At 37.4% G+C, this 15,389-nt stretch overlaps 1 protein-coding gene across 2 annotated transcripts in view; it reads left to right on the top strand.

Moving 5' to 3' along the window:
- The window catches only part of LOC124219151 (uncharacterized), a 203,866-nt gene that overhangs the window by 167,683 nt on the left and 20,794 nt on the right, over positions 1 to 15,389 (top strand). For both annotated transcript variants that reach the window (XM_046626345.2, XM_069136228.1), the window contains 3 exons: positions 11,827 to 11,955; positions 12,286 to 12,401; positions 13,365 to 13,599. In XM_046626345.2, coding sequence (XP_046482301.1) covers positions 11,827 to 11,955; positions 12,286 to 12,401; positions 13,365 to 13,599 — 480 coding nt within the window. The remainder of the gene's footprint in view (positions 1 to 11,826; positions 11,956 to 12,285; positions 12,402 to 13,364; positions 13,600 to 15,389) is intronic.

The raw sequence follows: 15,389 nt of genomic DNA, 5'->3' as shown, positions 1-15,389 counted from the left end.
TAGCTTTCGAAGGGTTAATTATTTACTTTTCCTACTACGACTGTTTATCCAGTGTACATTACACGCGCATTTCCGTCGAGTATTCGCGTGGATGGGCTAACAGGACGAACAGTTCCACTCGGAGCCTCAAACAATAATAATCGAGCCGCGAATCCTCCGTTTCCAGTCACACATTCACCAGTTCCTAATTGCTAATTACCAATCACTAATCACTGGTTACCAGCCGCTCGACTATCGGCCACGAATTGCTCGCAGATTTGAAATTCGATAACTGCATGGAGAGAGAAACCCGAAGGCAACTCGTGCCTGACGTGAAAAAGGAAGAAGGAGAAACAACGCGAGAATAAATGTGAAGATGAAGTATATGTTTTGTTGAAAAAAATTTTGAAGAAAAAAGTTGATACAATTTTACCGACGTACGATATCGTTGGAAAATTTAATTTTTCCCGTTTCGGATGAGTCGGAAGTTGAATTTGAGTGAACGAACGAATGCGGACAACGGCGAAAAGCTTGAGAGGTAAAGTTTCGGGAGGACCTCCGTTGGTTAACAAGATAAACCGCATGTAAGAATTCATCTGGAGAGAAAACTGGGCACACGACGGGGGAGTTTAGAGGTGATAATCTAGTCGGGACGGCAGGGAGTGATAAAAATAAAAGAAAAGCATAAATAAGAAGTTTCACGGAAGGATCCTGTTGTTCCTATTTCTCTCCAGCTGAGGTGCCGCGCCCTTTTCATATAACATCATAATGTCTCACAGCTAGAGATGAAATTTTGTTGAAAAACTTTACTCACTTAGTTCTTGTATTTTTATATTAAATTCAAACCGAGACGGAATATCATGAGCCTGATATTATGCATTATAAAATGAAGTTTCGACGAAGTTTATTTTCACTTCTTTGATTCGGTTTTATCATTCCCTCCGATTGTAGTTTCAATTTCATTTATCTTGTTTCTCTATCGAGTTTCACCGCTTTTAATGTAAGTTTCGTTCAAAGAAACGTCGATAGATAGACGTAATCGAAATTAGATCATAAAGAAACACGTGCTGAAAGAAATAATTGAAAGAAATAAAACTTTTGAATGAAATACCAATTAGTGCGACAGCCGGATTAAATTGTCAAATAGGTAGACGGAAATAAATGGCTGGACGTTATGTAGATACTTCGACGTGAGGTGCTTGAAAATAATTTTCGCGTGTTTTGAAATCACTAACATTTAGAACAATAGATAGAAGAACAAACAGATTGATAGATCGATAGACAGACGGACGCAAATACTTGGATGATGTATTGATCAAACAATTTTATAAAAAGTTATTCCTCAGCTGAATCAACGAAAATTCATGATCGTGGAAAAAAGTGTTCTTCTGTTTCGAAATTACTGACAATTCAGAACAAGAGATAGACAGATACGTCCATAGATAGACAGTTGCAAATACTTAGACGATGTATTCACTTAACCATTTTTGGACAAAGTTATTCCTCAGTTGAATCGATGAAAATTGATGACCGTAGGAAAAGGTTCTTCTGTTTTGAAATTACTGACATTTAGAGCTATAGACAGATAGATCAATAGATAGACAGTCGTAAATACTTCGACGATATAATCACCTTAGCATTTTGGACGAAGTTATTCCTCAGTTGAATCGATGAAAATTGATGACCGTGGGAAAAGGTTCTTCTGTTTTGAAATTACTGACATTTAGAGCAATAGATAGATAGATCAATAGATAGGCAGTTGCAAATACTTAGACGATGTATTCACCTAACCATTTTTGGACAAAGTTATTCCTCAGTTGAATCGATGAAAATTGATGATCGTGGGAAAAGGTTCTTCTGTTTTGAAATTACTGACATTTAGAACGATAGACAGACAGATAGATCCATAGATAGACAGTTGCAAATACTCAGACGATGTATTCACCTAACCACTTTTGGACAAAGTTATTCCTCAGTTGAATCGATGAAAATTGATGATCGTGGGATAAGGGTTCTTCTGTTTTGAAATCACTAACATTTAGAACAATAGATAGACAGATAGATCCATAGATAGACAGTTGCAAATACTCAGACGATGTATTCACCTAACCACTTTTGGACAAAGTTATTCCTCAGTTGAATCGATGAAAATTGATGATCGTGGGATAAGGGTTCTTCTGTTTTGAAATCACTAACATTTAGAACAATAGATAGACAGATAGATCCATAGATAGACAGTTGCAAATACTCAGACGATGTATTCACCTAACCACTTTTGGACAAAGTTATTCCTCAGTTGAATCGATGAAAATTGATGATCGTGGGATAAGGGTTCTTCTGTTTTGAAATTACTAACATTTAGAACAATAGATAGACAGATAGGTCCATAGATAGACAGTTGCAAATACTCAGACGATGTATTCACCTAACCATTTTTGGACAAAGTTATTCCTCAGTTGAATCGATGAAAATTGATGATGGTTGAAACAGCTAGCCGCGAATAGTTAGATGATAAATATTTGAACGCTAGTAAAAGGAGTGAGGTAGGTGCAGAGGCGGTAGCAGCAGCAGCAGCAGCAGCGCCACGACGTTGATGGGGTTTTGTACGGTGCTCACGTATTTTACGTTATGGGATAAGCTGCGTGCCGACTACAAGCTGAGCTCGAGGTTTTGATGGGAACGTGAGGATGTCCAGATGTCTCGTATTAACCAGGTTCAATATACCCGTGCAACCCTTAATCCAGCCACTCTGGCATCCGGAAGTGAAATTTACGGTACCGCAGCTCCGTTGTTCCACAATTAGAATTCGATCGACTGTGAGGAGAATATAATTCGTTGAATTTTTATTCAACGTTTAATTCGGCGTCTCCCCGTTAGCAGAATTAATTCGTGATTAAAAACGGTATCGTCTAACTTCTCGAGTCCCGAAAATGCTTCAATTTCTCATCATCCCCGGGGGGATTTGCCTCACGGAAAATTGGCGGCTTAGCCTCGGAATTAATTTGACCGACGTTTCCGATGCATAAGAGATGAAAAATTCACCAATGTCCCGTCACCTCTTCCGCGATGTTTTGTTGACACCGGTTCGTGGAATCCCGCTTCTCTTACCCACCTTTTAAAAGCCTCCATGGGCCAAGGGGCAGGGCCGAGGTAATTAATTCGTACGTGTAAGTGTCAGCCAAGAACCAACGAGTACCCTTGGGCAGAGATATATGTCTCAATTTAACCGGAGTATCCTACGGGATGCTTTCTGCCGGTATAACCGAGAGGGACTCCAGACCAACCCAACCCAACCCGACCTCCCTGCCCGCCCTTTCCTCTCCAAACTCACGGCCAATAAATCCCATCTCCTCTGCATAGCCGGGGCGTTACACTTTTCTTGTCGAACAGCCATCGCCCAGCCTTCGAAAGCAGACATTTTTCGAAACCTCTTGGGAAAACCACTCCGAAAAATGAGCCTAGGAATAACACCCTACCTCCGAACAAAAAGGCCAAACAGTTTTCGAACTAACGGAAGTTTCGAGTTGTACATACTTTTTTTTCTGTCTCTCTCTCTCTCTCTTTCTCTCTCTCTCTCTCTCTCTCTCTCCCTTGTTACGTAGACGTTGATAAATCTCAAGGTTTCAAGCTCATTGATTCTCTGATTACAATTCTGTCAGTCTCTGACCATTCGGAGAAACATATTTTTTTTTTTTTTTCCTTTTCATTCAAGTATATCTCAAATTCAGTTGAAGAATTTTAGAATTTAGAGAAAAAAAAAAAAAATCATGTTCCCAGTCAATGACTCGGTGAAAAAAAAAATTGCAACAGGATACGTTACGTTCGTGTTTCGAAGGCTTGTGTTTTAGGAGTCGTAGACACTAATAACTGATTCCTAATCAATTCTTGACTCGAAACTTGAATAACATCGAGTCACTCTGTCAAAAAATAATTCTCATTTCGAGTTAGAAAAAATATCTTTGTCCTCGGATGAAAATAAAAAAAAAAAAAAAAACGACGGCAAGTTTAAAATAGTCGCGGATCGGTATAAAAAAAAAAAGAAAATACAATGTTTCCATCAACAATCGCCGTCGAAAATTCGCTGTTAAAAATTGTTTAAAAAATTTCCGTGTAAATCGACAAAACGTAAACGGTGACCAATCGATTCCCAGAATCATTCGATAATTGAGGTATAATTATTTGTTGATCAATAGTCTGAGGTGATTTTGAATAACGAATAGTTATGAGCAGTGTTTTCCAAAATTTCAATACATTCCTGCGGTGAGATATAAGCGGCATGAAAACAGCAAGTATTTCATTTCGCTCAGAGGTATCTCTTGATTATTCTAATGGATAACGGCATGCCGAAGACGATCGAACAGTCTCGTCGACGGAATCCGACCGACAGATTTTGGCGAGAGGTTTGGAAGATTTTGAGGAGCCGCAGCTATCATCGCGTCTGGCTCTCTGGATGATATATTAATGGGTAGATTGTTCAGGGGTCGTAATCAACTAATAACTACCCGGGATCGGAACCCGAGTTTCGTTCTTACCTCTCTCTCTCTCTCTCTCTCTCTCTCTCTCTCTCTCTCTCTCTCTCTCTCTCTCTCTCTCTCTTTCCTTCTCTCTCCTCTCGCCACCTACCCTCACAGATACTCTGGTCCCCGACCCCCGATGTCATTAATCACGGATGAATGTCAAGAGCACGATTTAGGGGAGAGGAGATAAATAAAGAGACATGTAGACTGTGTGCCCGGAGTGGCTATCATCGCCGAACGGCAAATTTCATTTGACGGACACTTTTTACACACCGAGGGTGATGGCTTTTTCAGTCACGTTATGTGCCACTTCGCTTGTTACAGATTCGATTCTACTTCTAATGCGATTTATCTTCATTCGGAATCGTACGAGTTTCTCGACGTTCATTCCGTTGAGAAGATTGGGGTGTGAAAATTGTAGATTCTTAACAATTTTATTACCAGACGGCCGTACGTTTGGTATTTATCAAATTATTATCGATCGACGATGTCTTTGAAAAAAAAAAGAATTGAAAAAAAAAAAAAAAAAAAAACAACTTGGATACCTTTATTTTGTTGGAAATTATTTCAAGATTCTTAAAAAATACTGTAGATTCGTTTGATTTCGTTCTACGATGGCTCGTTTTGTTCGGAAAAGAGTTTTTTTCTTTTTTTTTTTATCACGTTGATATCGTTAATTATTTAATTTTACAGCGTTGCACAGATATTAATTACGATCGGTAAATAGCAGCGTTGAATTTACTACCGAAAAAATACCGAGAATTTTTATTTTCATCATGAAAATTGAACAAATCTACTAGATTTTCAACAAATCCAAATTCATTTGAAACGCCGCATCGTTATCTGACCTTTCGATTACAATTCTAGAATCTTGTGTTTACGTATTTCGAAAAATACCTTCGATGCTTATTCATATTATATTAAAGAATATTTGACAACGACTCTACGGACGACTGTCTGGTAATAAAAGGAATAAGAATATAAATTTCTGGGCAAACAGTCTCCTATATATTTTCGTTTACTCGAACGTAATTTGATCTATCCTTCTTTTCTTGACAACTTTCTCATACCAAATCCACACTCGTAATGTTAACGAGGCTTCGCGCTGCTGATATTTTTATCCCTGAGTTGAAATAATTTATTTCAGTACTGATAAATAATAATTATTGATCTTTCATTGCTTTTCGAAATCTTCGTTTGTGGTCGGATGAAAGTTTATTTAACGCTGGGTGATTTTTATTCCGATCGAATAAAAGTTACCTTCCGAAGTCAATGGAAATAAAATACCATTGTTTAACCATACATTTTACACAGCATATATATGTATGTAAATTATCACTTAAACCAATTGGGCAAAATGTTAAAATTTGGAGTAATTACAAAACGAGTTTCCTTCGTGCTATTTAATAAAATCGATCGATTCGCAAGGACGTAAATTGACCACATAATCCTGACCGAAAACGATTACCTCGAATTCTCTTCACCCTAACTAGGGGATGTTTGTCGTAAAACCCTCATATCTCTCTTCCGTTACTTTCCCTCCGTCTCTGGGCACGTATTTTCGATGAAAAATATCCCCCCAATTATATCTGCTGAGGGCCGAAGAAAACACGTTCATCCTATATTTTGAAAAGACTGATTAATCGTCGCTTATACCTTATCCTCGTATCTTTAACGTTCGTGGGAAAAAGAAAAAAGAAAACCGATAGTAAATATAACATCGAGTAACAACGTGTATAATACTTTTCTAAAAAATAAATATATTGCGTTAAATTTTATAAATTCTCTTAAATCGTATTTAAGGGAACAAAGAGTTTGGAAGCTAAAAAAAAAAAAAAAAAAAAAAAAAAGAAAGAAGAACCAATGACTTTTATTCCAAACCGAAACGACCCGCTTTATCTTTTATCACACGTAGTTTAAGATTAAGTTTCCCCCCTCGATCCTCACCTTTCTTGCTTTCTCCCTGTCTTTTCCTTCGGAAACTCCGTCTTGCCTGGATATAAAACTTATACCAGTCCAGAGTCGATCTGAAACTGAGGCAAAAACAAAACAAAATGAAAGATAAAAAGAGAGAGAAAAAAAAAACGCATTGAGCTCAACACTAAGAAAAAAAGAAACTTTCGTTTACGATCAAGCCAACTTTCGACATCGTTAAAAGCATCGCGTCGTCCCAAAATTGCTTCGAGCGTTCGAAGCTCCGAGGCTGGAATAAAAATGAATTTTTCGATCACTTCCTATCCCGTTCACGCTACAGCGAAAAAAGAACAATATTATAGATAAGCACGCGGATAAATTTTTTCGCACGATCCTGACGAAGAGAATAAAATAAATCATAAAAAAAAAAAAAACACGATACATGATTTTCCACCTTTTGATCTGTTCGGATAAATCTTCCTCTTTCTCTTCACACCTTCGTTAATTTGCGGTGAAATGGAAAAAAAATGAAAATTGTTAACGAGCAAATTGCAATGAATCTGATTATTTATTTAAAAAATTCGTGATCAGTCAAGCTTATCTTTAAAAAAAACAAACGATACTGTATAACAATGACGAAAATTTTTAATATCCAACAATTTTACATTCCTTTTTCTTGTTCTTATAGTCAATATCACTGCATTAGATTCTACAATAATTTTAGTTAATAAAGTTGAACTTTGCGTAGAGAGAGATTCAAGTGTGTTTAGAATTTTGCATTGTTTCAATCTTATCGCCATTCTTAGATCAACCTCATCTTTACGGCATCGAACAAACGATAAGTTACAATTTTATGAAATAATTTGAATCACTAAAACCATGAAATAAAAATCAAATTCTGTTGTTACGAGAGGAGAATATTAGGTGTAATCAGTCTGAATGTATTGACGAATAGTTGATTTGACGCCGTTCAATGTTGATTACACTGTTTAATGAAAATCTGCTACATCACCGAAAAATTATAGATCCGTATAATGAGCTAAATTTCTATGCCAGAGTAAATTTATCGTTCTGATATTACGTTTTTCGCAGTAATTACCTGCTGCTCGGTACTTGTAATATTTTAATAGAAGATAGAAAATGGTCACGAGTAGAAGCAAAAAAAAAAAAAAAAAAGAAAAAAAAAGCTATGCGAATAAAATAATGTAACATTGAGGTAAAATTTTTAGTGAAAAGACGTAAAGAAAGCGCAAAGGTGGCGGTAATTTTCACCGCCGAGAACAAGTATCGCTTTTCCTCTTGCGTAACGTGTTGCCCCCATCCTCCTCACCCTCCGAGCTTTTCCCATCCTCCCTTGGATAGATGAAAATAAGTGTTTTTCTATATCGCGAAGCAGTCGCGGCTCTGCCACGTGTGTTCGCTTCGCCACGTGATGCAGGTTGCAAAACGTGTTCGCATCAACCTCGGGGTAAATCGAGCATGATTTTATCCATGTATAGGACATTCCGCGTGTAATCGACCCAGCCAAAATTCAGTTCCTCTAGAAAGTACCTGGGTGATAAGAGTGTGGGATTATTTAATCGGTTTTACACCAGTCTGGAATGAATGAATTTCTCACAGGAGTTGGTAGCGACAAAGGAATAGAATTGGAAAAAGAATTGATTCATGTACAAGTTTTGCATTTCTTTCTCGAGCGTTTTTTTAATAATCTAAAGCCGATCGACGTCGATCATAGAAAGTTCGTTACATAGAGAGGACGCTCTATTCGCGGATAAGTCTAACTTGTCCAACGGACCTTGGTCTAACTATTCGGTAGTCAAGTCACAACTAGAGGGTTTATGAATTTTTGCAGATTTTTATTCGAAAACGTTCAAATGTTCGCAGATTTCAATTGATCGTAAGTTCAGTTACTCCTACAAATGTAAAGATCGTGCAAAAGGCTCGTTACACAGAGAAGACGTTCTATTGGCGGATAAGTCTAACTTGTCCAACGGACCTTGGTCTAACTATTCGGTATTCAAGTCACAACTAGAGGGCTTGTGAATTTTTGCAGATTTTTGTTCGAAAACGTTCAAATGTTCGCAGATTTCAATTGATCGTAAGTTCAGTTACTCCTACAAATGTAAAGATCGTGCAAAAGGCTCGTTACACAGAGAAGACGTTCTATTCGCGGATAAGTCTAACTTGTTCAACGGACCTTAGTCTAACTATTTTTAAGGTATTCAAGTTACAACTAGAGGGAATTTTTGCAGATTTTCATTGGAAAACGTTCAGATGTTGGCAAATTACAATTGATCTCGAGTGTTATTTGAACAGCTGTAGAGATCGGACGAAAAACATTTAAACGCAAAAGAATTTTTGTTCCAAGTGAATTTTGAAGTTCTAATAAACGAAAATCATGTGGAGGTCTCCAAAACTTTGCAAAAAAAAAGCAACCGAAGAAAAAGCTCAGCTTGTTACATTTCTCAAAAACTGTACATTTCTTTGATCTCAAAATTTTTGAAAATACTCCCGTGCTGTTGTAAAACAATGTACAGAAATTTCATTATTGGATCGTATATTTCAATTCAGAATAAATGATTTTTCTTTCCGTTTTTTTTTTCTAGTAATTTTCAGCGTGAAAAAAATAACAACAGACTCGGACTGTATCACAGTTTGGTATTTATATTTCAGAGCTATTTACAACATGACTAAACATTTTAAAATAAATGTGGAAACCTACGCGTTTTGTTTTAGTTTTTTTTTTTTTTTTTTTCTTCCTTTTGCACTAACACAGGAATATTCTTCAAAATTTTCAGTCTAAAAAACGTACGGTTTTCGAAAAATTAGTCACGGTTTTGCCAGATCGATCACACGTGGAATGCTCCATATATGCAAGGCATGTTGTACCTACGTTATCCACGTTGCACAAGACACGCACGGTGTTGTGCATGGGTGGAAAAAGTATCCTCCTCGTAAAAACTGTGCACCGGAACAACGACCTTTATTCACGAGGTAAAAGCAAACGTGAAACAAATTTATTTATTTATTTATGTATTTTTCTTTTGGTTTTTTTTTTTTTTTTTTTTTTCTTTTCCATAGCTTTTCTTGCTCCCCGGGATCTCTCTCTCTCTCTCTCTCTCTGTCTCTCTCTCTCTCATATTCTTTTCAAATTTACGTTTCCGGATCGAAATTCTGTATACAATTCCGGAGTGTTTCTTCCTTTTTTTTCTTTTTTTCTCCTCCCTCTTTACGTACGCATACGCGGAACTGATTTCCAAAAAGAAACAGACGCGATGAAAAATGAAAGAAAGTTTAAAAGTTGGAAGAAAAAAAAAAAAAAAAAAAAAAAAAATGAAGGAAAACTAAGGCGGCGTGATGGCTGGGCGGGTTTTTACGATTTTCAGGAAAAGGTTCAACCATCCTCTACACTTTACTACCATCGATATCCTGTAAAAAAAAAGTATCTATGACCTACACAGATATCCTGCATCGCCGGTATTATACGTATAGATTGTTAGGTGAACAGAATGACAAACATAACTTTTCGCAGGAAAACTATACATCCGAGATCCCAATCGTAATTCACTTTCAAACCATTGACCAAGCTAAAAAGAAAATCCATCCATATCTTCCTCTCTCTCTTTCTCTCTCTCTCTTTTTTTCCCGCGCTTCTATCTGCAGGTTTGATAAATCAACGAATGTCTATAAATTTATGGATACAATACATATATATACGTATACATATATATATCTTATGCTCGTGTGGGTTATAAGCGCAGATTTTCGCATCGCTCGTTCGTTCGAAACTCCTGAGAGATAATTTTTTTCTCCCAAAGTCGATAATATACTGACAAAGTTTATTGAAAATTGTTTCAGTCTCGAGTGAAAATAAAGAGAACTTCTGTCGAATAAATAAATTCAAAAATTAACGATTGCAATCAGATGGCGGTAAAGTATTTTGTTTTTTATTAACTTTGTTTTTTTTTTTTTTTCTCTCTCTTTATTTTTTCATCCTCTTCTTCACGTTTGTGACATTTTAAGCCTCTTAACTTCCGAAACGAGTCGAAATCGACCGGGGAGAACTGTACGAATGACAAATAACGAGAACCGGCGAGCGGAGAGAAGCCTGTCAAATTGTCTGTCGCCAATCTAGCGATCTTCCATTAATCTGAAAACCTTCTTCGAGCACTTTGATCCCCGCTGTGTTACGAAAGTGCGAAGGGGTTGGGCAAAAAACGGGGGGGAAAAAAAATCGAAAAATAAACGTCGCCTCGTCTTTTTAGGGGAATCTGAAAAAAAAAAAAAGAGAGAAAGAAAAAAAGAACAATCGTCGCGGTCCTTATTTCCGATTTCCTTCGCACGTTTTCCCAAAAATTAGAAATCGACGGTGAAAAATTTTAGGCACGAAAAATCTGGTCTTAAATATAATTTCCAAATATGCCGTATTTTTTTTAATTTTTTTTTTTTTTTTTCTTTCTTCCACGTATTACATGTGTTATACAATAATTCGAAGAGAAAAAAAAAAAAAAAAATACACGAATTTTAGCAACGTCGAATTTAGACGATTGTTTTTGTTTCGCTTGTCCTCTTTTTTTTCTCTCTCTCTCTCTCTCTCTCTCTCTTCTTTTCCCCGATTTTCAGACTCGAACAACACTTCGTAAAAGTTTTCCCAACTCCGGTTTACATGTATAATCCCACTCGTAAACGTCAACGTTGGAAACGTTCCGCATGCCGAAGCGTTTTCGCGTGAGGTAAGGAGGGAAATTTTAGAGCATGAATAAAATAAGGAGGAGGGAATGGAGACCCGGACAGGAATAGAGTCGTTGTAATTATTTAAGACATTCCCAAGTTTCGGATGCCGAGAGAGAGAGAGAGAGGGCTTCGTTACGGTATTCTCTAAGGATCCCATCTCTCCCTTTCTCCTCGATCGCTGCTCTCATTCTCATCTCGTGCAAAACCCTCGCGGATCAATGACAAATTGGCCCTATCCTTTATTTTCCATTCCAAATTACGATTTCGAAGCGAAACCGCCAACCGTGAATCTCTGTGAATTTTGTAAATACAGTCCGTTGAACGATTAACGTGTGATTAAATTTAAACGAGTCCTTGACACGCCTTTTCAAGTCTTCGATGGTTAAAAAAGACATCTTCTTTCGATTTTGCTTTCTACGTGATGTGAAATTTTCAAGCGTCAAGATTGTGAGATCGACAATAAAATCGCTGTGCCAAATTAATCGTCGTTATCTTGGTCGGCATTTTTTTTTTTTTTTTTTTTTTTTGGATGAACGCATTTTTTGAGCTTCCGAATCATTTCCACGAATAAAATTCACCACGGAAATATTGATAGACGATTTTCTCGTTGTCGTCTAAACGTGCTTATATCCGTCAATCAAGACTCAACGAAACATGTGTTTTTGTTTTAAATTTTTTGCAGCCACTGTACCAGCGACTACATCGCGGTTTATTCCGGCCCGACGATTTCCAGTCCGGTATTAGCGATGCTCTGCGGTAATAAGAAGACCTCGGTTACACACGCAGGGCAAAATATCTTGGTGGAATTTAGGTGAGAAGAGAATAAAAAAAAAAAAAAAAAATCAAGTCTTTATCGGAACAAATAACTGCCCGTGTCGATTTTTCATATCGATAACTAATTGAAGAATTTTTTCAGTTTTGTTGAAACTTTTTTTCGTTTTTGGTTTTTTCTTTTTTTTTTTTTTGCACAGTTCTCCCATTTTTAGGTGTAGTTTGGAAGAAAAATGGAACGCGTCTTTTATGCTCGATGCGTTGGGTGAAATAGTCCTGAAGTAACCGTAAATCGTGAAAGTCCACTTTGGCGCAATAATTACTGCCAATTTTTCCAGCCCCTTCGCATTGATCAACCCCTCTGCTTCAGATCCGGTCCGGGAGTTCCGCCCTTCGACTACAACGGCTTCGTGGCGACCCTAAACTTTCAGGAAATAACGACAGAATCACCAACGACAGTAGCGACGGAGACGACGAGCAGAGCGAGTAAGAGGCTGTGTTTTTTTTTTTTATCTTTGACGAGGAGAAGTCACGCCGTAAGGTTGACTGATTCGATGGAAAAAAAATTCTACGCATTCCTTGGCCGAAACGAAAATACACGTCTTTCGGCGTTTTAGCGAATGGGCATTTCTTGGGAAGAGATAAAAATGTTGAAAACCCATTTTCGACGTTTAGTTTCAACATTGCATCAAAAGAATTCTTGATTATCTTCCGTTGGTTTCTACAATACTTGTTTTCCGACAGTTCAATTTCAAAAGTGTTGAAAACTCGGTTTTCTATACTTGTTTTCAACATTTCAACATAAAAATGACAAGATCATACTTTCGATATTTGTTTCAAACAGTGAAAAAAATAATGTTGAAAATTCATTTTCAATATCTAGTCGCAGCGTTGCATAAACTGAATTCTTGAAACTTTTCAGCACATCAACAAAACAATGTTGAAAACTTGTTGCGTTCGATGTTTGTTCTCAACAGTTGAATTGAAAAAAATGTTGAAAACTCGTTTCCGATATCTGATTTCAACATTGTAACGACGAAATGCTTAAACTTTTTTACATGTCAACAAAAAATATTGAAAACTTGCTTTCGTTGTTTGTTTTCAACAATTGGATGTAAAAAATGTTGAAAACTCACTTTTCATATTTGTTTTCTACATTTCAACATAGAAATAACAAGTTCTTATTTTCGATATTCGTTTCCAACGTTGCAAAAAAAAAAAAAAATGTCGAAAATTTCCTTTCAATATTCCTCTTCGACGTTTCTTTTTTGGCCGATAAAAGGCCATCGCGCATAAAGTAACACACGGGTCTCTCAATATTTTCCCAAAAGTGTAGCAAAAATTTCTCGTCGATATTAGCCTTCTCTGTTTCGTGCCATCTCCTTGTCGGCATATTTTACAACATTTTCTTACGAACCTTTCACCGAAGAACTTTTCCTCGACTCACAGACGACGTCGGAAAATTTGGCAACGGCGGAGGCGGCGGTCCGAACATTCGGACTCACAATCAGGATCATCGGAGAGAACATAGACTAAACAGCTGCGACCTCGAGGTCAGAGGCGACGAGGTCAGGGCTGGAAATCACGACACTAGGGGAAAACCAAAGTCAACCGCTTGTCGACTCGTTCTCAGGGGTGGCTCGTACGATTCCGTCCACGTGTCTTTGACCAGCTATAATTTGAGGTGAGCAGAAGCAGCTTAATTTTCATTTTTCACCGATTGCGAGCTTACCAAGTCAAAATATGTCCTTCGTAATTTTATCTCGTAGAAATTTCTTGACCACATTCTCAGTTACTTTGACGACAAATAATAATGGAACCCGGTATAAATCCATCGTTCGATTTCGAAGTCGAACCATTTTTGTTTTGCAACTAGTTTTTTTTTTTTTTTTTTTTCTTGCTTCTTTCAAGCAGGTACACTTGAGGACAACGAATCTGAGACGGTTAATTTTTTACACTAGACAGTTACGTTGGCAACACGGAGAAACCTACAGCGCCACAGTCGGCCGAGCGCGAAACAAACTCAATCTCAATAAACGTAACAAAACCCATGAGCGTCGAATATAACCTTAAAATACGTGTCAATCCGACAAGTAATTATTCCAAGGTCTAGATTCGACGGTCATGGGTTATGCTACGTTTATTGAGGTTGAGTTTATTTCGCACTCGGCCGACTGTGGCGCTGTAGGTTTCTCCGCATTGCCAACTTAACTGTCTAGTGTAAAAAATTAACCGTCTCAGATTCACTGTCCCCAACAGTACAACATTCCTTCCTGCGAGGTTTGAATCAATTTTGCTCTAAATTCCCCGATAAGAATTCTCCGCGTCTTTGCATTATCTGTGTATAAATGTCCGACCAGCCTGCAGGCTAGTGCATCAAAAGCTGCAGCTCGGCAAACCGTGTTATCGGTTTTGTCCGCAGTCAATCAATAAATGTATCAAAACGGCGGACGGATACACAGAGGTATAGAAATATGGCTGACGGTTTTCCTAGTCTGAAGTATAAATAAAATATCTCGATCCATTTTACCCTCCATAAAGGTGGATATGATTCGATTCTCTATTATATTGACGTTGCAAACGCGAACCAGAAGCCCCGGTCTACGGATAGATAGGTACAAGTATACATAGGTATACCTATTCATACGTGAATATATACACGTGAATGGGGAGGGGGGAGCCTGTATTTACGCTGCTGATATTCTCTGTGTACCGGAAGCTTTACCTCCGTATGCGGTTGTCGGGAGAAACTTTGTTCCTTCTAACGAAAAATAAAAAACGACGAACGAACTGCCTTGAGGAAAAAAAGAAAAAAAAAGAAATAAAAAAAACAACAAGAAAGAGAGGAATCAGCAGCTGAGAAATGGAGCGTTTTCAATATTTTGAAAGATTATTTTACGCTACAATTCCGTTTTGAGTTTTTCAATTTCTTGTCTGCGATCATCTCGTCGCGTCGTACTCATTTAAGCGATAGATCTTTTAACCGAGACGTATTTTTTTTTTTTGAAATACCGTGACGAAAATTAATGCGAAACGTGCCATTTTCATCGCCTCGGTGACACGCGTCAAGTTTACCTCTAACGGTACAAGATTCAATTTGTTCATTTTCGAGTTTCATCTCTAAACTGTACGGCAGCTATTTACCGCAGGAGGAAATTGCCTCCCTACTTCCCGCCTCTCTGCGTAATAATTCTTCTTCTCCACCAGACGAGAATATTTTCAGAAAACCAAGTGAAGAACGAGTAAATGTGTGTATATTTTTTTTTTTTGCTCCCTACTCTTATTTTCGTATCATATATTACATATAACAGGCCGCGAGTATTAAACTTATATCGAGAAAACAAATTGCGTCTGGATTTTTTCTCTGTTTTCTTCGTAACATTTTCCTTCTATCGTTATTATGCACGTTCATTTTTTTTTTTTTCTCCTCACTACTTGTACGCGAATTAAATTTTTTCAATATAAATTCCACAG

The sequence above is a fragment of the Neodiprion pinetum genome, chromosome 5 (assembly GCF_021155775.2).
Source record: "Neodiprion pinetum isolate iyNeoPine1 chromosome 5, iyNeoPine1.2, whole genome shotgun sequence".
Taxonomy (NCBI): domain Eukaryota; kingdom Metazoa; phylum Arthropoda; class Insecta; order Hymenoptera; family Diprionidae; genus Neodiprion; species Neodiprion pinetum.
Note: the sequence above shows the minus strand (reverse complement) of the source record. Positions and strands in the feature narration are given on the sequence as shown.